The sequence below is a fragment of the Cavenderia fasciculata genome, assembly GCF_000203815.1.
Source record: "Cavenderia fasciculata unplaced genomic scaffold Scf_Dfasci-F-a-11f03.f1-5, whole genome shotgun sequence".
NCBI lineage: Eukaryota > Evosea > Eumycetozoa > Acytosteliales > Cavenderiaceae > Cavenderia > Cavenderia fasciculata.
Genome location: NW_004457718.1, coordinates 463659 through 478333, shown reverse-complemented (window position 1 = coordinate 478333; position 14675 = coordinate 463659). Strand labels below are relative to the sequence as shown.

At 34.3% G+C, this 14675-nt stretch overlaps 9 protein-coding genes across 9 annotated transcripts; 4 read left to right on the top strand and 5 right to left on the bottom strand.

The window, feature by feature from the left end:
* Positions 1–561: 561 nt before the first annotated feature.
* DFA_00167 (uncharacterized protein) lies at positions 562–1692 on the top strand (the record flags this gene model as incomplete). The annotated part of the gene is made up of 2 exons (XM_004357826.1): positions 562–690; positions 766–1692. The coding sequence occupies 2 exons, from the start codon at positions 562–564 to the stop codon at positions 1690–1692; spliced, it is 1056 nt and encodes a 351-aa protein (XP_004357883.1).
* A 351-nt stretch (positions 1693–2043) lies between these two features.
* DFA_00166 (uncharacterized protein) lies at positions 2044–3555 on the top strand (the record flags this gene model as incomplete). The annotated part of the gene is made up of 2 exons (XM_004357825.1): positions 2044–2375; positions 2454–3555. The coding sequence occupies 2 exons, from the start codon at positions 2044–2046 to the stop codon at positions 3553–3555; spliced, it is 1434 nt and encodes a 477-aa protein (XP_004357882.1).
* Positions 3556–3875: 320 nt separating this feature from the next.
* DFA_00165 (uncharacterized protein) lies at positions 3876–4343 on the bottom strand (the record flags this gene model as incomplete). Its single annotated transcript, XM_004357824.1, has 2 exons — positions 3876–3920; positions 4029–4343. 2 exons carry the CDS (start codon positions 4341–4343, stop codon positions 3876–3878), a joined length of 360 nt encoding a protein of 119 aa, XP_004357881.1.
* A 686-nt stretch (positions 4344–5029) lies between these two features.
* DFA_00164 (uncharacterized protein) lies at positions 5030–6019 on the bottom strand (the record flags this gene model as incomplete). The annotated part of the gene is made up of 3 exons (XM_004357823.1): positions 5030–5743; positions 5822–5860; positions 5936–6019. 3 exons carry the CDS (start codon positions 6017–6019, stop codon positions 5030–5032), a joined length of 837 nt encoding a protein of 278 aa, XP_004357880.1.
* A 166-nt stretch (positions 6020–6185) lies between these two features.
* On the bottom strand, positions 6186–6542 carry DFA_00163 (uncharacterized protein; the record flags this gene model as incomplete). Its single annotated transcript, XM_004357822.1, has 1 exon — positions 6186–6542. The coding sequence occupies one exon, from the start codon at positions 6540–6542 to the stop codon at positions 6186–6188; it is 357 nt and encodes a 118-aa protein (XP_004357879.1).
* Positions 6543–6792: 250 nt separating this feature from the next.
* Positions 6793–7353, bottom strand: DFA_00162 (uncharacterized protein; the record flags this gene model as incomplete). Its single annotated transcript, XM_004357821.1, has 2 exons — positions 6793–7214; positions 7251–7353. The coding sequence occupies 2 exons, from the start codon at positions 7351–7353 to the stop codon at positions 6793–6795; spliced, it is 525 nt and encodes a 174-aa protein (XP_004357878.1).
* Positions 7354–7573: 220 nt separating this feature from the next.
* DFA_00161 (uncharacterized protein) lies at positions 7574–8853 on the top strand (the record flags this gene model as incomplete). Its single annotated transcript, XM_004357820.1, has 3 exons — positions 7574–7592; positions 7737–8016; positions 8097–8853. The coding sequence occupies 3 exons, from the start codon at positions 7574–7576 to the stop codon at positions 8851–8853; spliced, it is 1056 nt and encodes a 351-aa protein (XP_004357877.1).
* A 62-nt stretch (positions 8854–8915) lies between these two features.
* On the bottom strand, positions 8916–12058 carry DFA_00160 (uncharacterized protein; the record flags this gene model as incomplete). The annotated part of the gene is made up of 5 exons (XM_004357819.1): positions 8916–8977; positions 9743–9987; positions 10064–11598; positions 11684–11803; positions 11897–12058. 5 exons carry the CDS (start codon positions 12056–12058, stop codon positions 8916–8918), a joined length of 2124 nt encoding a protein of 707 aa, XP_004357876.1.
* A 1300-nt stretch (positions 12059–13358) lies between these two features.
* On the top strand, positions 13359–14517 carry fbl (fibrillarin; the record flags this gene model as incomplete). Its single annotated transcript, XM_004357818.1, has 2 exons — positions 13359–14315; positions 14443–14517. The coding sequence occupies 2 exons, from the start codon at positions 13359–13361 to the stop codon at positions 14515–14517; spliced, it is 1032 nt and encodes a 343-aa protein (XP_004357875.1).
* Positions 14518–14675: the final 158 nt, after the last annotated feature.

Sequence of the window (14675 nt, the reverse complement as noted above, 5' to 3'; positions counted from 1 at the left end):
ATCCAAAGAGAAGAAGATGATTATGATGATATCATCACATCAGTCTAAATACGTAGTAGTAGTCGTCGAAGCAGAAAGAAAGTGGACACTTGTGAAGTTGCAGACTAGCTGGTGAGCGCAATTTTAAATTAAATTTAAAATAAAATAATTTTTTGATGATAATATTGGAGTTGGGTGTGGGATGATTATTATTATCATCATCATTCAAAGCTTGTTTCAATAGTTCAAACTGTCAACACGAAAGAAGAGAAAGAGAAAGAAAGAAAGTGAAAGAGAAGAGAAAGAGATTGTAAAGAGTTGGTAAAGAGAGAAAGAAACAAGTTACTGTATTGGTATTGTCAGACATCACCATCACTACATTGTTGTTGTATTATAGAGCGTAAAAGTCTTGTGATATTGTATATATATAGATAAATAGATATATTGTTAGACTACAAGTAAGTACTACTGTTCAAGAAGAAACTGTTGTCTATCTATATATATATATATATATTCTAACCTACTCTCATTTTGAACATCATCATATATTTTTAGAAAACAAAGAGAGAGATTAATTAAAAAATGATTACTTGTCCAGAATGTCAAACAGAGTATGAAAAGGAAGCAAAGTATTGCTTTAAATGTAGAATTGCCTTTACAGATGATATACCAGATAGTATAGCAAAGTATCTACGACATCGAAATAGTTCTGTAAGTCTTTAGAATTGATATTGACATATATCTATCTCTTTTCAAAAGTACTAATATGATTTTTATTTGATTTAGGGAGGATACACACCATTTACAAAATCACATACAACATCATTATCATCTGCATCTGGATTTGGTCAAGATAAACCACCACTTAATAGACACACGAGTGTGCCTGCTATCAAGTCCACTGGAGGTGGCAGCATGAATAACCTACATGGCAATAACATACATATATCTACTTCTTCACCACCAACCAATTCATTTTCTAATCCATCTGGTACTCCACCTACAAATAATAATAATAATCCAAATAATAATCCAAATAATAATAATACTACGAATAATAATACTAACAATAATCAAAATAATAATACGCGACCAAGAATACACTCAACACCGGCTCCACCAAGCCATCCACTTCCACCTACACCAAACAAGGGCGACAGAATGTCAGTTCCCGCTTCAATGACCACTACAACTACCGCCACCACTACCATTACATCTTCTACATCGTCGTCATCGTCCAATACCACGTCTCCTCCTATTCGTCCACCTGTTTCCACCTCTACACCTACATCATCTAATATTGGAACTCCTACCAAGGGCGGGCCGATGCGCACTGTCTCACCTGTTAATACACCTCCTTCCTCTGCAGACAGTGGGTCGCCATACACGATGGCCACCAACGCGTTTGACAGTGGTGTCGACTATAGTGGCGGTGGTCAACCACAACAACCACAACCCATGAAACGCCCCCTCTCTCGAAGAATACCACCACCTCCTCCCAACAAACGATTGGTTCGTGCTGTCTGGGACTGCATCTCTGAGCAAGAGGGAGACTTGGAGTTTTATAAAGATGAGATCATCTCGGTCATCACTCAAGACCACGAAACTGGTTGGTGGTTGGGTTCAGTCACTAGAAACAATCAAACTACAACTGGACTATTCCCTGGAAATTATACGGAACCAATGACCGGTACCAACAGTCCAACTCAATAAACCCAAGGTTAAAGAGAAAATGAAATGAAAAGTAAAAAAGTAAATAATATTATTACGGCCGCAGATATAGACAATATTATATATTTGATCGAATATGTAGAGATATAGAGAGAGATAGATATAAGGATAATAGAAAGTTTTGAATCAACAACATAAATAAAAAAAAAAAAAAAAAAGAAAGGATGTACCCTTCTTGTTTCTCAAAAAAAAAAACCAAAAAAGACAAGACAAGACATGCGTGTTCATCGAATTATTGAATCATTGTTTATTAACTTAATTATTTATTTATTTATTGATTTATTTGTATAATTATTTATTTGTAATATTAATTTAATTTAATTTCATTTATAAATGAAAGAAAAACAAAGAAAAGATAAAAGGAAAAAACAAAGAAATAGATTACAAGCACAAGAATTGGTGCAACAAAGATTAGAGCGTATACTTGTACCTGTCTATGTACACGGTATTATACTTAATCTAGTCATTCGAGATTGTATTATTGATGATGATACAGGTCCGATATTACCACTTGCAATAGTGAGTAAGAGATGGTTTGATATTGTAAAGAATGTACTACAATCATCAAGGTCATCAAACTTGCTACCAAAGTTTAGTAACGCGGCACACTTACTCTTTGACAAAGATATGTATTCCAAACAACCTCTGGCATATCCATCAACAGAGTATGAGATACCGGTAGACTACTACTACCACTGCTACTTGTACCAATACCCAATCAAGCTTGATTTCTTGCCTTGTAGTTTTAGAACCTTTTCACAACTTTCAAAAGATGTCGTCGAAGCACTCGAGAAATACGTCTTGCCAAAGATACAAGAACTAAAAGTCAGACCATTTAGGGACAACACCATCAACAGGCAGTTGTTGGCACTACCAATGCCTGCACTGGAACACCTACGCATTCAACTCCCATCCGAAAAGCCTATTTCATCTGATAAGCCAACACACGATATCTTTGAGGTTCTAATAGACATGAATCATCGTGGCAAAGTTGTATCACCAAAATATTTGGCAAATTTAAAGAGTATCGAGTTTATATCAGTGTTTCCATTGGATGAAGATCAATGTGCTAGACTATTTAGACAATGTCAGTCTGTTGAATCAGTCGGTATATTCGAGTATGAAATGGACCATTCTAATCCCGTGGGATTTGAAACAGTCGTTTCAACACTTTTATCATTACCTCGATTGACTAAATTATCACTCAATCGATTTGGTCCTTTCTATGGGATACTCCCAACCACAATCACATCGATATCGGTCGGATATGGAGACAATGACGGTGACAATTCACAACAAGATCTGAAAGATTATGTATTGAATTCAAAACAACTAGAGTCTGTCAAGGGCATTGACCTTGACCAAGAATGGATTGGAATACTTGTAGATACAAAACTAAAAAAAATAGGATTGGTTATAAGTGATCATTTACAACTTATTGACGACACGACGTCAAAGATACAGATATTTCCATCAACACTAGAGTCTCTAACAATAGATCGTTGGGGAGACCATGATCCAAATACATTTCGATTGGAGAAATTAAATCGTCTAAGAAAATTGGTCATTCGTGCTACGATGGATAGTTGTGGTTATTTGACACACCTCATAACACAGTCAAAGAGTCTTAGGCGCGCAGAAACATCTATTCGTAGATTCGAGATTAAAAAGGATCTTGCTCTTTTAGATGCCATCTCTTCAAGTCTGACATTTAAACAATTTAAACTAGATTCGGTGATTCCAGGTTCATTTTTTAAAAATGAAAGGGTCAATCCCAGATCTAATCTGGTTTACCTCAAAGTTGGAAATAATTTCACAATTACAAATACAAATAATCATTATTAAAAAATAATTATTAAAAAAAAAAAAAAGACTTTTTCATCATTTTCTCAAATCGTTTCACTTTTCATATTACCTCATCTTGTCAAAGTTTCCCCTCAATAGAAAAGGGTCATTATTTGTATGTCTCCCAAATACAATCACATCCATATCACTTCAAATCACGTTGACTAATTGTATAAAGAGGATTTCACAAAATATCTTTTGAATTCAAAACAACTCAAAGTACTAGATGGTCTAGTCCTCGATAACTTTTGGGGGCTTAAACTTGATCAAACCACGCTCACCAAAATAAGATTGGAGATAAAGAGTCAAGTGTTTACATTTCAATGTTTACCAAGGACACTAGAACATTTAACTCTTGACTTTACCTATGAATTGGGTAGCGATGGTATTTATTTGTATTTTTTTCTATTGGAGAAATTCCCAACCCTTAAAAATCTAGTCAAAGGATATCAAGTTGTAACGGATTTTCATACATCCGAAAAGTTCAATCCACTTTTTAATGCCATCTCGTCCAGTCTGACACTCAAACGATTACAACTCAATCTATCTCTAGTCAGAGATAAAGCTGGATTTTTACAAACATTTTGTAAAATACTGATTGATTGAGTTGATGAGAGAATGTCCATAAAGCGACTTGACGACTTCTTGTCACGCTTTTGGATGGTATATAAGAAAACAATGATACAAAATACAATGTAGTAATAGTTGGTTGGGAATAGTGTGTTTGGGAATCTATCCAAAGATTGTCTTTGGATGAGTTGGTTAAAGTTGATGATTTCAATTGCCATTTTTAATATTATTATTATAGTGTATGGTAGTTGTTGTGAATTTAATTATTAAACTGTTGATTGTTTGATTTGTGATTTAAAATAATGATGAGGCAGCTCTAGTTTTGGGTAGAGATAATTCCAATGATTACCATTTTCATCCAAAAAGGACTGATATCTATATCTGGTCAGATGATAATAATTATCGACCAACAATGATCTGCTATGCCTGATGATGATCAATATCTACTGGTTGGTGGATGTTGATCATTCTACTCCAAAAGTATCATCAACTACTTTGACACAGATCGTTCAAGCGATAATTACAATGTATCCAATTTGATTGGGAGGTCAAGAAAACTTGATGATGATGGTGGTGATCGAGCATATACAGATTTTTATAACAATGAATCATTCGTTGTTTTAAAATACACACTTAAAATGGGTATCTATTATTTTTATTGTTTTAGCAAGGGAGTGGTGGTGGTGTTAATACAATTGGTGGGTGTGTGAGGTTGCAAGAGAGAAAGGGAGGGAACATGTTGAGGGTGGAATAATCTAATTTCTTATTTAGGAATAAACAGAATTACTATTATTATATTACGACTGTGATAAAGGTTACTGTGTTGGGGTGTTAATTAACATTATTTATTTGTATTTGTAGAGGTATAATAATGACTTGATTATGTCACGGTGAACATGGGTTTTTATAAGTGAGGTATCGTCACCACACTACGATGCTCTAGGTACTTTACAATTTCAATGTGTCCATTTCTAGCTGCCCCATCCATAGCATTGGTTGTTGCACCTTCACTACGATGCTCTGAAAGATACTTTACCATTTCAATGTGTCCATTTCTAGCTGCCCCATCCATAGCATCGGTTGTTGCACCTTCACTACGGTGCTCTGAAAGATACTTTACCATTTCAATGTGTCCATTTCTAGCTGCATAATCCATAGCATCGGTTGTTGCACCTTCACTACGATGCTCTGAAAGGTACTTTACCATTTCAATGTGTCCATTTCCAGCTGCCCCATCCATAGCATTGGTTGTTGCACCTTCACTACGGTGCTCAGAAAGATACTTTACAATTTCAATGTGTCCATTTCTAGCTGCCCCATCCATAGCATCGGTTGTTGCACCTTCACTACGGTGCTCTGAAAGATACTTTACCATTTCAATGTGTCCATTTCTAGATGCCCCATCCATAGCATTGGTTGTTGCACCTTCACTACGGTGCTCAGAAAGATACTTTACAATTTCAATGTGTCCATTTTGAGCAGCCCAATCGATAGCACTGGATGTTGCACCTTCAGTACGATGCTCGGAAAGGAACTTTACAATTTCAATGTGTCCGTTTTCAGATGCCCAAACCAAAGCATTCTTTGATGCACCTTCAGTTCTATGAGAATGAAGAAACTAATATAAATATTTTTGAGAGGGTTAATGGAACTTTTCTTTCATATCTAATGTTAATATCTTATGACTCACACTCACCTTGACAATATCTAAACGACCATTTCTTGAAGCATTATCCTACAATCAAATAAAAAAAAGAATATAAGTCTATCTTTTACTTTTTTCTTTTTGTTTTTTTGGTTGGATTCTTACCATCGCACTATGACTACAACCTTCAGTTCTATTATCATGTAAATACTTTACAATGTCAATTGATACTCTACTAGCTCTGTCCATTGTTGTTTTATCTATTTTTAAACCATTGATACTCGAGTGCAACAACTTGACAATCTCGAGATACCCATTCAGGCATGCACTATTCATTGCCCAAACGAGAAAGTCATTCGAATCTCCAGCAACAGCTACAGAACACCTCTTGATGAGATACTCTAATATCTCTTGATTACTTTATATCACAACCACTGTTTTTCAAGTACTTCCATTCAATTTGAACGGTGGGAGACCATTCCAATAGATGTACGAGTGTATCCAACGTTGCATTACGATGATGACAGTATTGAGTAATAGCTCTTTTTCTTTGTTTGAATTCTATTTCATCAACATCTGTTGGTAGATAATGACTAATATAGTTCCATGGCATTGCAAACTTTGATACCATTTCAAGTCGAGGTAATGTTAACTTGATGATATCTCTTCCGACTAATGATCGTTGTCTACCATCATCATAAATACTGCCTTTATACAATTGCTGTGATATATCATTAATATGATTGAATATCAATTGTCTAATGTATTTCATTCTATAGATAGATTGAAATGTTATTATTGTAGTAGTCATTATTACAATATAATATTATTTGTTGAATGTTGAAGTTATTAAAAAAAAAAAGAATAAAGAAGATACTACTTTCTTTTTTTTTTTGTTAATTAATATTTATTAATTTAAATATCAGCGGTAAAGGTAACGGTAGTATTGCCGTTTGGTAAAAGGTTCTTTTTCATTTGATACATTCTTTCATCGGCACATTTAATCAACTTGTCGGTTTGGGTTAATTGTGATTTGTTGAAAGAGTGACTTTGATCGAGGTGGTTGGGTCGTTGAGTTGGACAGTGTCGCATTGGACACTTGAGAGGTAGCTGGAAATGAATTGGTCAGCTTGTGTGTTTGATTCTACATTGCGTTTGACAATGAGGAATTCATCGCCAGAGAGGCGGACTGGGAGAACTGATTCGTCGGCGAATTGTTGGAAACGATCGGCAACTGATCTGAGGACAACATCACCATTGTCGTGTCCGTGGGAATCGTTGATTTGTTTGAATTTGTTGAGATCGATAAAGTAGATTGAGCATTGTTCAGATGAAGACTTGGCATAAAACTTTTGAATCTTGTTGTTGAGATGGTATCTATTTTGGAGACCGGTGAGTGCGTCGTGAGTCAAGGTGTTCTTGAGTTTCTTGAGTTGTTGTTTTTCTTAAGTGTTGTCAATCATGATTCCTTGGAAGACGCTGGTCGAGGCATCATACTTTCCAGTGAGACGATAGTATGAAGAGCAGCTCTTGCTCTTGATTTGTACGTCACTTGGTGAAAATTGACCTTCCCAACACCCCATTTAATTTATCACAATCTTGATATTGGTTTTGTCATTAAAAATACAAATAATTATTAAATAATTTAATTAATAAATTTTATAGAGATTGATCAATCTTTTACAATTAATTTTACCCTCTTAAGATGCAGAAGATAATAAAGGAACCTTAATTATATACAGATTTAAATTTTTTAAGTTTTTAAACCTTTTTTCGAAAGGTTGGTAAATTAAAAAACTAGAAATGAATCAAGTTGGTGATTGTATATTTTTTCTAAAATAAATATATATGTATATTTATATTTTCATTTTTATTATTATTATTATAATCATGACAATAAATATTTCAATAAAATAAAAGAAAAGACAAGAGAAAAGAAGAAGACAAAGAAATAAATTGAGAATAGCAAGGGAATATTGTAAAAGGTTAGTTTATATCCCCGGTTATGTACAAGGTATCATGGTCAATCTAGTCATTCGAGATTGTATCATTGAAGATGATACAACTCTAATAGTACCATTGGCAAGTGTGAACAAGAGATGGTTTGATATTGTCAAAGCGGTCCTCCAATCACAATCAACTGATTTAAAAAAAAATTTTGGTGTACCTGCTAATCTATCGTACGGACAGTCCTATTCCCTAAATTGGAGTCCCCAATTCATACACTGGGAAATGACATCATTCTTGTATCAATTTCCACCCAATCTTTCATTTCTACCTGGGAGTAAAGAATCCCATCTTTCAAATGACAAAACCAAGCAATTAGAGCATTACCTATTAAAGATACAATCCCTAATGATCCAATCCTTGAAAGAAAATATTCTTGTCAACAATCAATTGTTGGAATTGCCAATGAACATCTCTGTATTGAACACCCATTCTATAGGGAGACTACACCAGGGCTTTCCCCGACTGGAGATATCGTCCAAGTTCTGTTGGACACTGACAAAGTATCACCAAAGTTGGAAAATTTAAAGAGTCTCAAATTTAGATCAGTATATCCAAAAGACTCTGATCAATGTATCAAACTATTTCAACAATGCCAAGCAGTGGAATCAGTCGAGTTGAGTGATAATTTTGGACATACAAGTCATGGTTTTATTTCAAGTCTTTCATCATTACCTCGTCTTTCCAAGCTGTCAATGAATAGATTCGGATTATTCACAGAGACACTCCCAAATACCATTACATCTATATCGGTTGAATCAGCACGATACGATACTTTGTTGGAAGATTTTAAAGAGTATGTTTTGAATGCCAAACAATTGAAATCATTAGAGGTACTTGTTCTCGATCGTGAATGGACTTTTATAGTTGGACAATCTACACTTACAAAATTGGGTTTGGAGATTAGAGGCAACATTCGACCAATCTTTTCATTGACACTAGAGTATCTAATGATTGACTACTCTTTTGGAAATGTTGATCTACGTACACTTGATTTGGAGAAATTGCCTAGTCTAAGGAAATTGGCTATCAAGGGGATCAGAGATTGTTGCGACTATTTGATACACTTTATATAAAAGTCAAAGAGTATCAATCAAGTTGTAACAGATTTTAAAATATCCACAATCGAAACTCACAATTATAATCTTATTGAAGCCATCTCTTCAAGTACATCACTAAGACGATTACAACTCAATGTATCTCTAGTAGATAAAATTGGGTTGTTAAAATCCTTTCATCAACACCAAATTTCTCATCGTAGATCTAAATTAATATCCCTAGAGTATAATATTGGTTTAGTCATTATCAATACAAAAAATCAATAAATAAATTAATTACGGCCATAATTAATGGTTTTTTTAACTAAGTAGTTGATATTTGGATAATAGTTGGACTGAATGTTCTGATTGAAGAATACAGTTTTGATTTCGTTGATGATCAATGATCTGAAATAAATAATATGAAAAGTTGTGTTGTTGTCAAAAAAAAACCATATCTAAAATCTAAAGATACAAAAATCATTAAAAAGAAAACTATTATACATGTTATTTTCCCATAGTTATAAAGTTCCACTCCTCCTCCTTTGGAAAATGAACCGAATATTAAGATGAGAGAGATCATAAAATAAAATATTAATCTGTTAAAACTTATTTTGGAAGATTTGGTAAATGTTGGTATTCCAAATTCACTCTATGTTTTGGGCTTATAGATAAAGAAAGATCAAGGCAAAACAGAGATACTTAAAGATTTTTGTCAATACCAAAAGAGTCATCCGGATGCCATTTAGATTACCAAATGATTGGATATGTTTTAGAAATGTCAAATACAAATAACTAAGAAATAATTATTTATGATTTAATCCCCTTTTAATAAAAATGTACTTTGTTATTTGGATTGATAGATTTATTTAAATCTATCTAGATTGAACATTATTTCTTTTCCATTTCATTTATGCCCAACCTATACTACTACTTTCCAAGACTGCTATAATAATGATTGAAACGGGGAATAATGAACCAATGGCCACCGCATGAATCATGGTAAAAGTGGTTTTAAGCGACCCCATTGCTCCTACCGTCAACGTGACGATAAAGATAACCAAAGTCTCGGCAGAGAAATTCCAAATCAATCCTCTATAATAAATCATAAATAATAAAATACCAAGTGCTATTAAATTATTCATTGTTACTGCTCCATATAATGATGAATGTCTATAAAATAATTAAAAAAAGATTAATTAATACTCCTACTCTTATCTAATATATATAATTTTTTCTTTTGACTTACACAAGAGAAATATTTTTTCTTTTTTTCTTTTGACAAAGAACATAGGCAGCAACCAACTCACTAGAGTTCAGAGCAAATGGAGCAATGATAAAGGAAATGTAAAAGGGAGGGATACCAACTCTTTGAGAAAACTGGGTGATTGATTCGACAAAAGCATCGGCAAATAAAAAGGTGAGGGTGGTTCCTAGGATGAGTACCAACACTGCCTTTATGATGATCGTTCTAACATCTTTCTTTTTTGGCTGTTGGTCTTTGGAGAATGCGTCAATGGTAATATCCATCTGAGGATGTTGGTTTGATGGAAACGACATCATCATGATCTCATCCTCATCCAAATCGTTGATCTTGTCACGCAAACCTTGGAAGAGTTGATGAGATGGGATATCATGGTGCCGAGAATGATAGGAAGAATAATTTAATCCATCGATACTATGCTTCATACTATTCGTCGACGACGACGAAGAATCTTGAACCGGTGTTGGTGGTGGTGGAATATGAACAGAGTCTCTAATTCTTCTTGGGAATGATGAATGAAGAGGTAGATTTTGACCACTAGCATTTGCATATTCTCTACTCAACATTCTCTTCATCTTTTTATCATGTAAACATTCACTTCTATTTAATTGAATTGGTCTATCTTGTCCAAGGTCATGATCTTGTTGTGATGGTTCTGATGGTTCTTTAATTTGGTCGTCGGTATTTTGTTTTGTTTGTTGTAATTGTTGTTGTTGATGTAATTTTTGTTGTTGTAAATATTGTTGTAATTGTTGTTGTTGATGTTGTGAAAATGGTCCAATCGTATGAGATGAAGTTAAATTTGGTACATCAATATCTATTATTGAATTTATATCATTATTATTATCAATACTATTATTATTATTATTATTATCAATATTATTATTATTATTATTTTCTAAATCTTTTAATTGTAATTCATTTACTTGTTGAGTATCATTATTGTTATTATTACTAATAGTAGGAGAAAGGGGAGGTTTTGGATGAGGTATTTGTTGATCATCTTGTGATTTTGGTAGATTCTTTTTAACTGAAGGTAAACTAAATGTTCGTTCAATGGACCGATACTTCATTCTACTCTTTACTTGAATTTGAACATGTTTACAGAATTGATCCCAAAGGAATTTCTTTCTTGCCAGATTCAACTTTCTCTCTTGGTATCTTACATCGTACATTTGATAGCAACTATAGGCTATAAACCCAAGAAAGCATATGATACTTGTACTCAATGCCCAATACTTTTCTCGTTGTTGAATCGATTCTCCTCGAATCTGTGAAATGATAAATGCCAGTGTGATGATGAAATAGGGAAACAGTGATGCAATCATCATCCGACACAGAATGGTTGTATAGTTCATCACAGATATACCAGTCTTTGACCATGACCATCCCGTATAAGTTTTGTTCTTTGCAGTACCAGTCACTTGAGATATATCACATTTACCTACAAATGCTGATACTACCCATGGTATAGTAATTAAAAATGTATTACTTCCTGATAAACTACCAATTCCAACTGTCTATAGAAAAATAAAATAAAAGTAAAAAGAAACAAAAATAAACATTAGTAATCTAAACACTATAGGACTATAGTTTGATACATACAACTTTATGTTGAATTTCAACTGGAGTTCCACCAAGACAACTTACCAAGATAATGGCAGCATCTGGTAATGAACCTAATAATGGTAATACTAAACCACCTATTATACCTGGTGATGCAATCTAAATATAAATTATAAAAATGAATAAATTTTGAATTAGTAGTTGATCATGATTGGTGTCTGTTTGTCTGTCTCTGTCCGTTTGTCTACACACCTCTAATAAATATTCACTGCCTTGAGCAATTAACCTTGACCCTATACCAAGTAATGATGCATAGACTACTTGAAGGAATATATCAGATGTTATGGACCCTGAACATGGTAAATAGCTATGACATAGTACATCATCTGTCGTCGTACTACTATTATTTTCCATTAAATTTTAAAAACAAAAATCAACCAATTATAAATAAATAGAAATATAAATATAAATAAATAGAAATATAAATAGAAATGATGGATGAAAATTGATTTATTGACAATAATATATACTATACTACTACTATAATAATAATATAAAATTATTTGAACAAAACTATTATTATTATTATTATTATTATTATTATTATGAATTATCTCTCTATGTATGTAAATATAAATATATTGAGTGTGCAAAAAAGAAAGATTGATTTAATGTTGTCAAATTTGTTTATTATATAGTAGTATGAAAATAAAGAAGAGGGATGAGGATGAGGGATGAGGGATGAGGGATGATAGTATATTATTATTATTGGAAAATAAAAATTAATAATAATAATAAATAAATTTTAAAAAAGTACTTGTTTTTTTTTTTTTTTTATTTCCCCACTTTGGATCTGGATTGTTGTCAGTATGCAGTATGCAGTATACATGTGTGTGTGGTACATTTATCATTGGATTTATATTATTTTTTATCTCTCTCTCTCTTTCATTCCACATGTGGTGTGGTACTTTTTCATTGATAATAATATCTGACACACATGGACCGACCGACTGACCGACCACAAATTTTTTTTTATTATGTCTCTCTCTTCATCACATCACCACAACACACTTTTCACCTTTCATTTTCTTTCTTTTTGTTCTCTAATCATTCATTCATTCATATTCATATTTATATTTCACTTTCTCTGTCTGATGTATTGATTGATAGTGATAGATATATTTGATAATATATATATATATATATAGTATCGATGCCATTGTTTGTGAGAATAAATTCAAAGATCGAAAGTTGGTAGTTTGGTTTTTTTTTTTTTTCTTGTAGGTTTCGTGAATCGAAAAAAAATGCCCTTCAACAATTGTTGGGCTAGCGGTTGATGAAAAAAGACAAAAATTAAAAAAAATTGTTTTTTTTTTTTGCGAGACGACTCGCTCGTTATCATTTTTTTTCACCAGCTCTATTGCTCTCTTGGTATTTTTTTTTTATATCTACGTCTCGACTATCACATACACATAACACAGACAGACTTGTTTCGTTCAGCCTCCCAACAACAAGAATAATAATAATAATAATAGCAACCGTTGTTTAAACAAAGATCATCTTTTAAACAACCATCAACCAACATTATTATTAATTTACCAACAGTAGTAACAGTCAAAACAAACAAACCTAGACTTTAACAACCAACAAATAACTTTAGTCAATTTGATCTTTTTTTTTAGAAAAGACCAAAACAAACCGATATATTAAAATAATGTCTGAAATGAGAGGTAGAGGCCGTGGAGGCTTTGGTGGAGGTGACAGAGGTGGCCGTGGTGGTTTCGGTGGAGGCCGTGGAGGCAGTTTCAGCGGAGGAGGCGACAGAGGTGGTCGTGGTGGATCCCGTGGTGGTTTCGGTGGCGACAGAGGTGGTCGTGGAGGCTCCCGTGGTGGTTTCGGTGGTGACAGAGGTGGTCGTGGAGGTTCCCGTGGTGGTTTCGGCGACAGAGGTGGTCGTGGAGGCTCGCGTGGTGGACTCGGATCTGCCGGTCGTGGAGGAGGCCGTGGAGGAGGCCGTGGCGGTGCCAAGGTCATGGTCGAGCGTCACCCACGTTTCGACGGTGTCTTTGTCGTCAAGGGCAAGGAAGACGCCTATGCCACTTTGAACTCTACCCCAGGAGAGTCAGTGTACGGCGAGAAGCGTGTCGCTATCGAAGTCGGTACCGAGAAGAAGGAATACAGAATCTGGAATCCATTCCGTTCCAAGATTGCCGCCGCCATCCACAGAGGTATCGAGAACCTCTACATCAAGCCCGGATGCAAGGTCTTGTACCTCGGTGCTGCCAACGGCACCACCGTGTCCCACGTCTCTGACGTTGTCGGCAGCACCGGTGTTGTCTATGGTGTCGAAATCTCGCATCGTTCCGGTCGTGATCTCATCGGCATGGCCAAGAAGCGTAACAATGTCATCCCAATCATCGAAGACGCCCGTCACCCACAAAAGTACAGAATGTTGATCGGTATGGTCGACGTCCTCTTTGCCGACGTTGCCCAACCCAACCAAGCCCAAATCGTCGCCCAAAACGCCGCCTATTTCCTCAAGAACGAAGGTCACTTTATCATCTCTATCAAGGCCAACTGTATCGATTCTACCGCCCCAACTGAAGTCGTCGTCGCTGCTGAAATTGAAAAATTAAAGGCTGAAAAGCTTAAACCACAACAATTGTTAAAGGTAAGCAAAAACATTAACATATACATACATATAGATACATATACATACATACACATATATATCTATTCAATCTATTTAACAATAACTAACTTATCTTTTTCTTTTTTCTTTTTTCTTTTATTTTTAGACACTCGATCCATATGAACGTCATCATGCTTTGGTTGTTGGACAATACAGAGTTACTCCAAAGGGTGACAAATAAAATAGAAAGTATAGTTTTTTTTCAATCAATCAACCAACCATCTAACAACAAATAACATAACAACAAATAACAAATAACAATAACAACAACAACAACTACTACTACAACTACGGTGGGCATTTGGGAATGATCAATATAAGGGATAGTCGAATCAATCA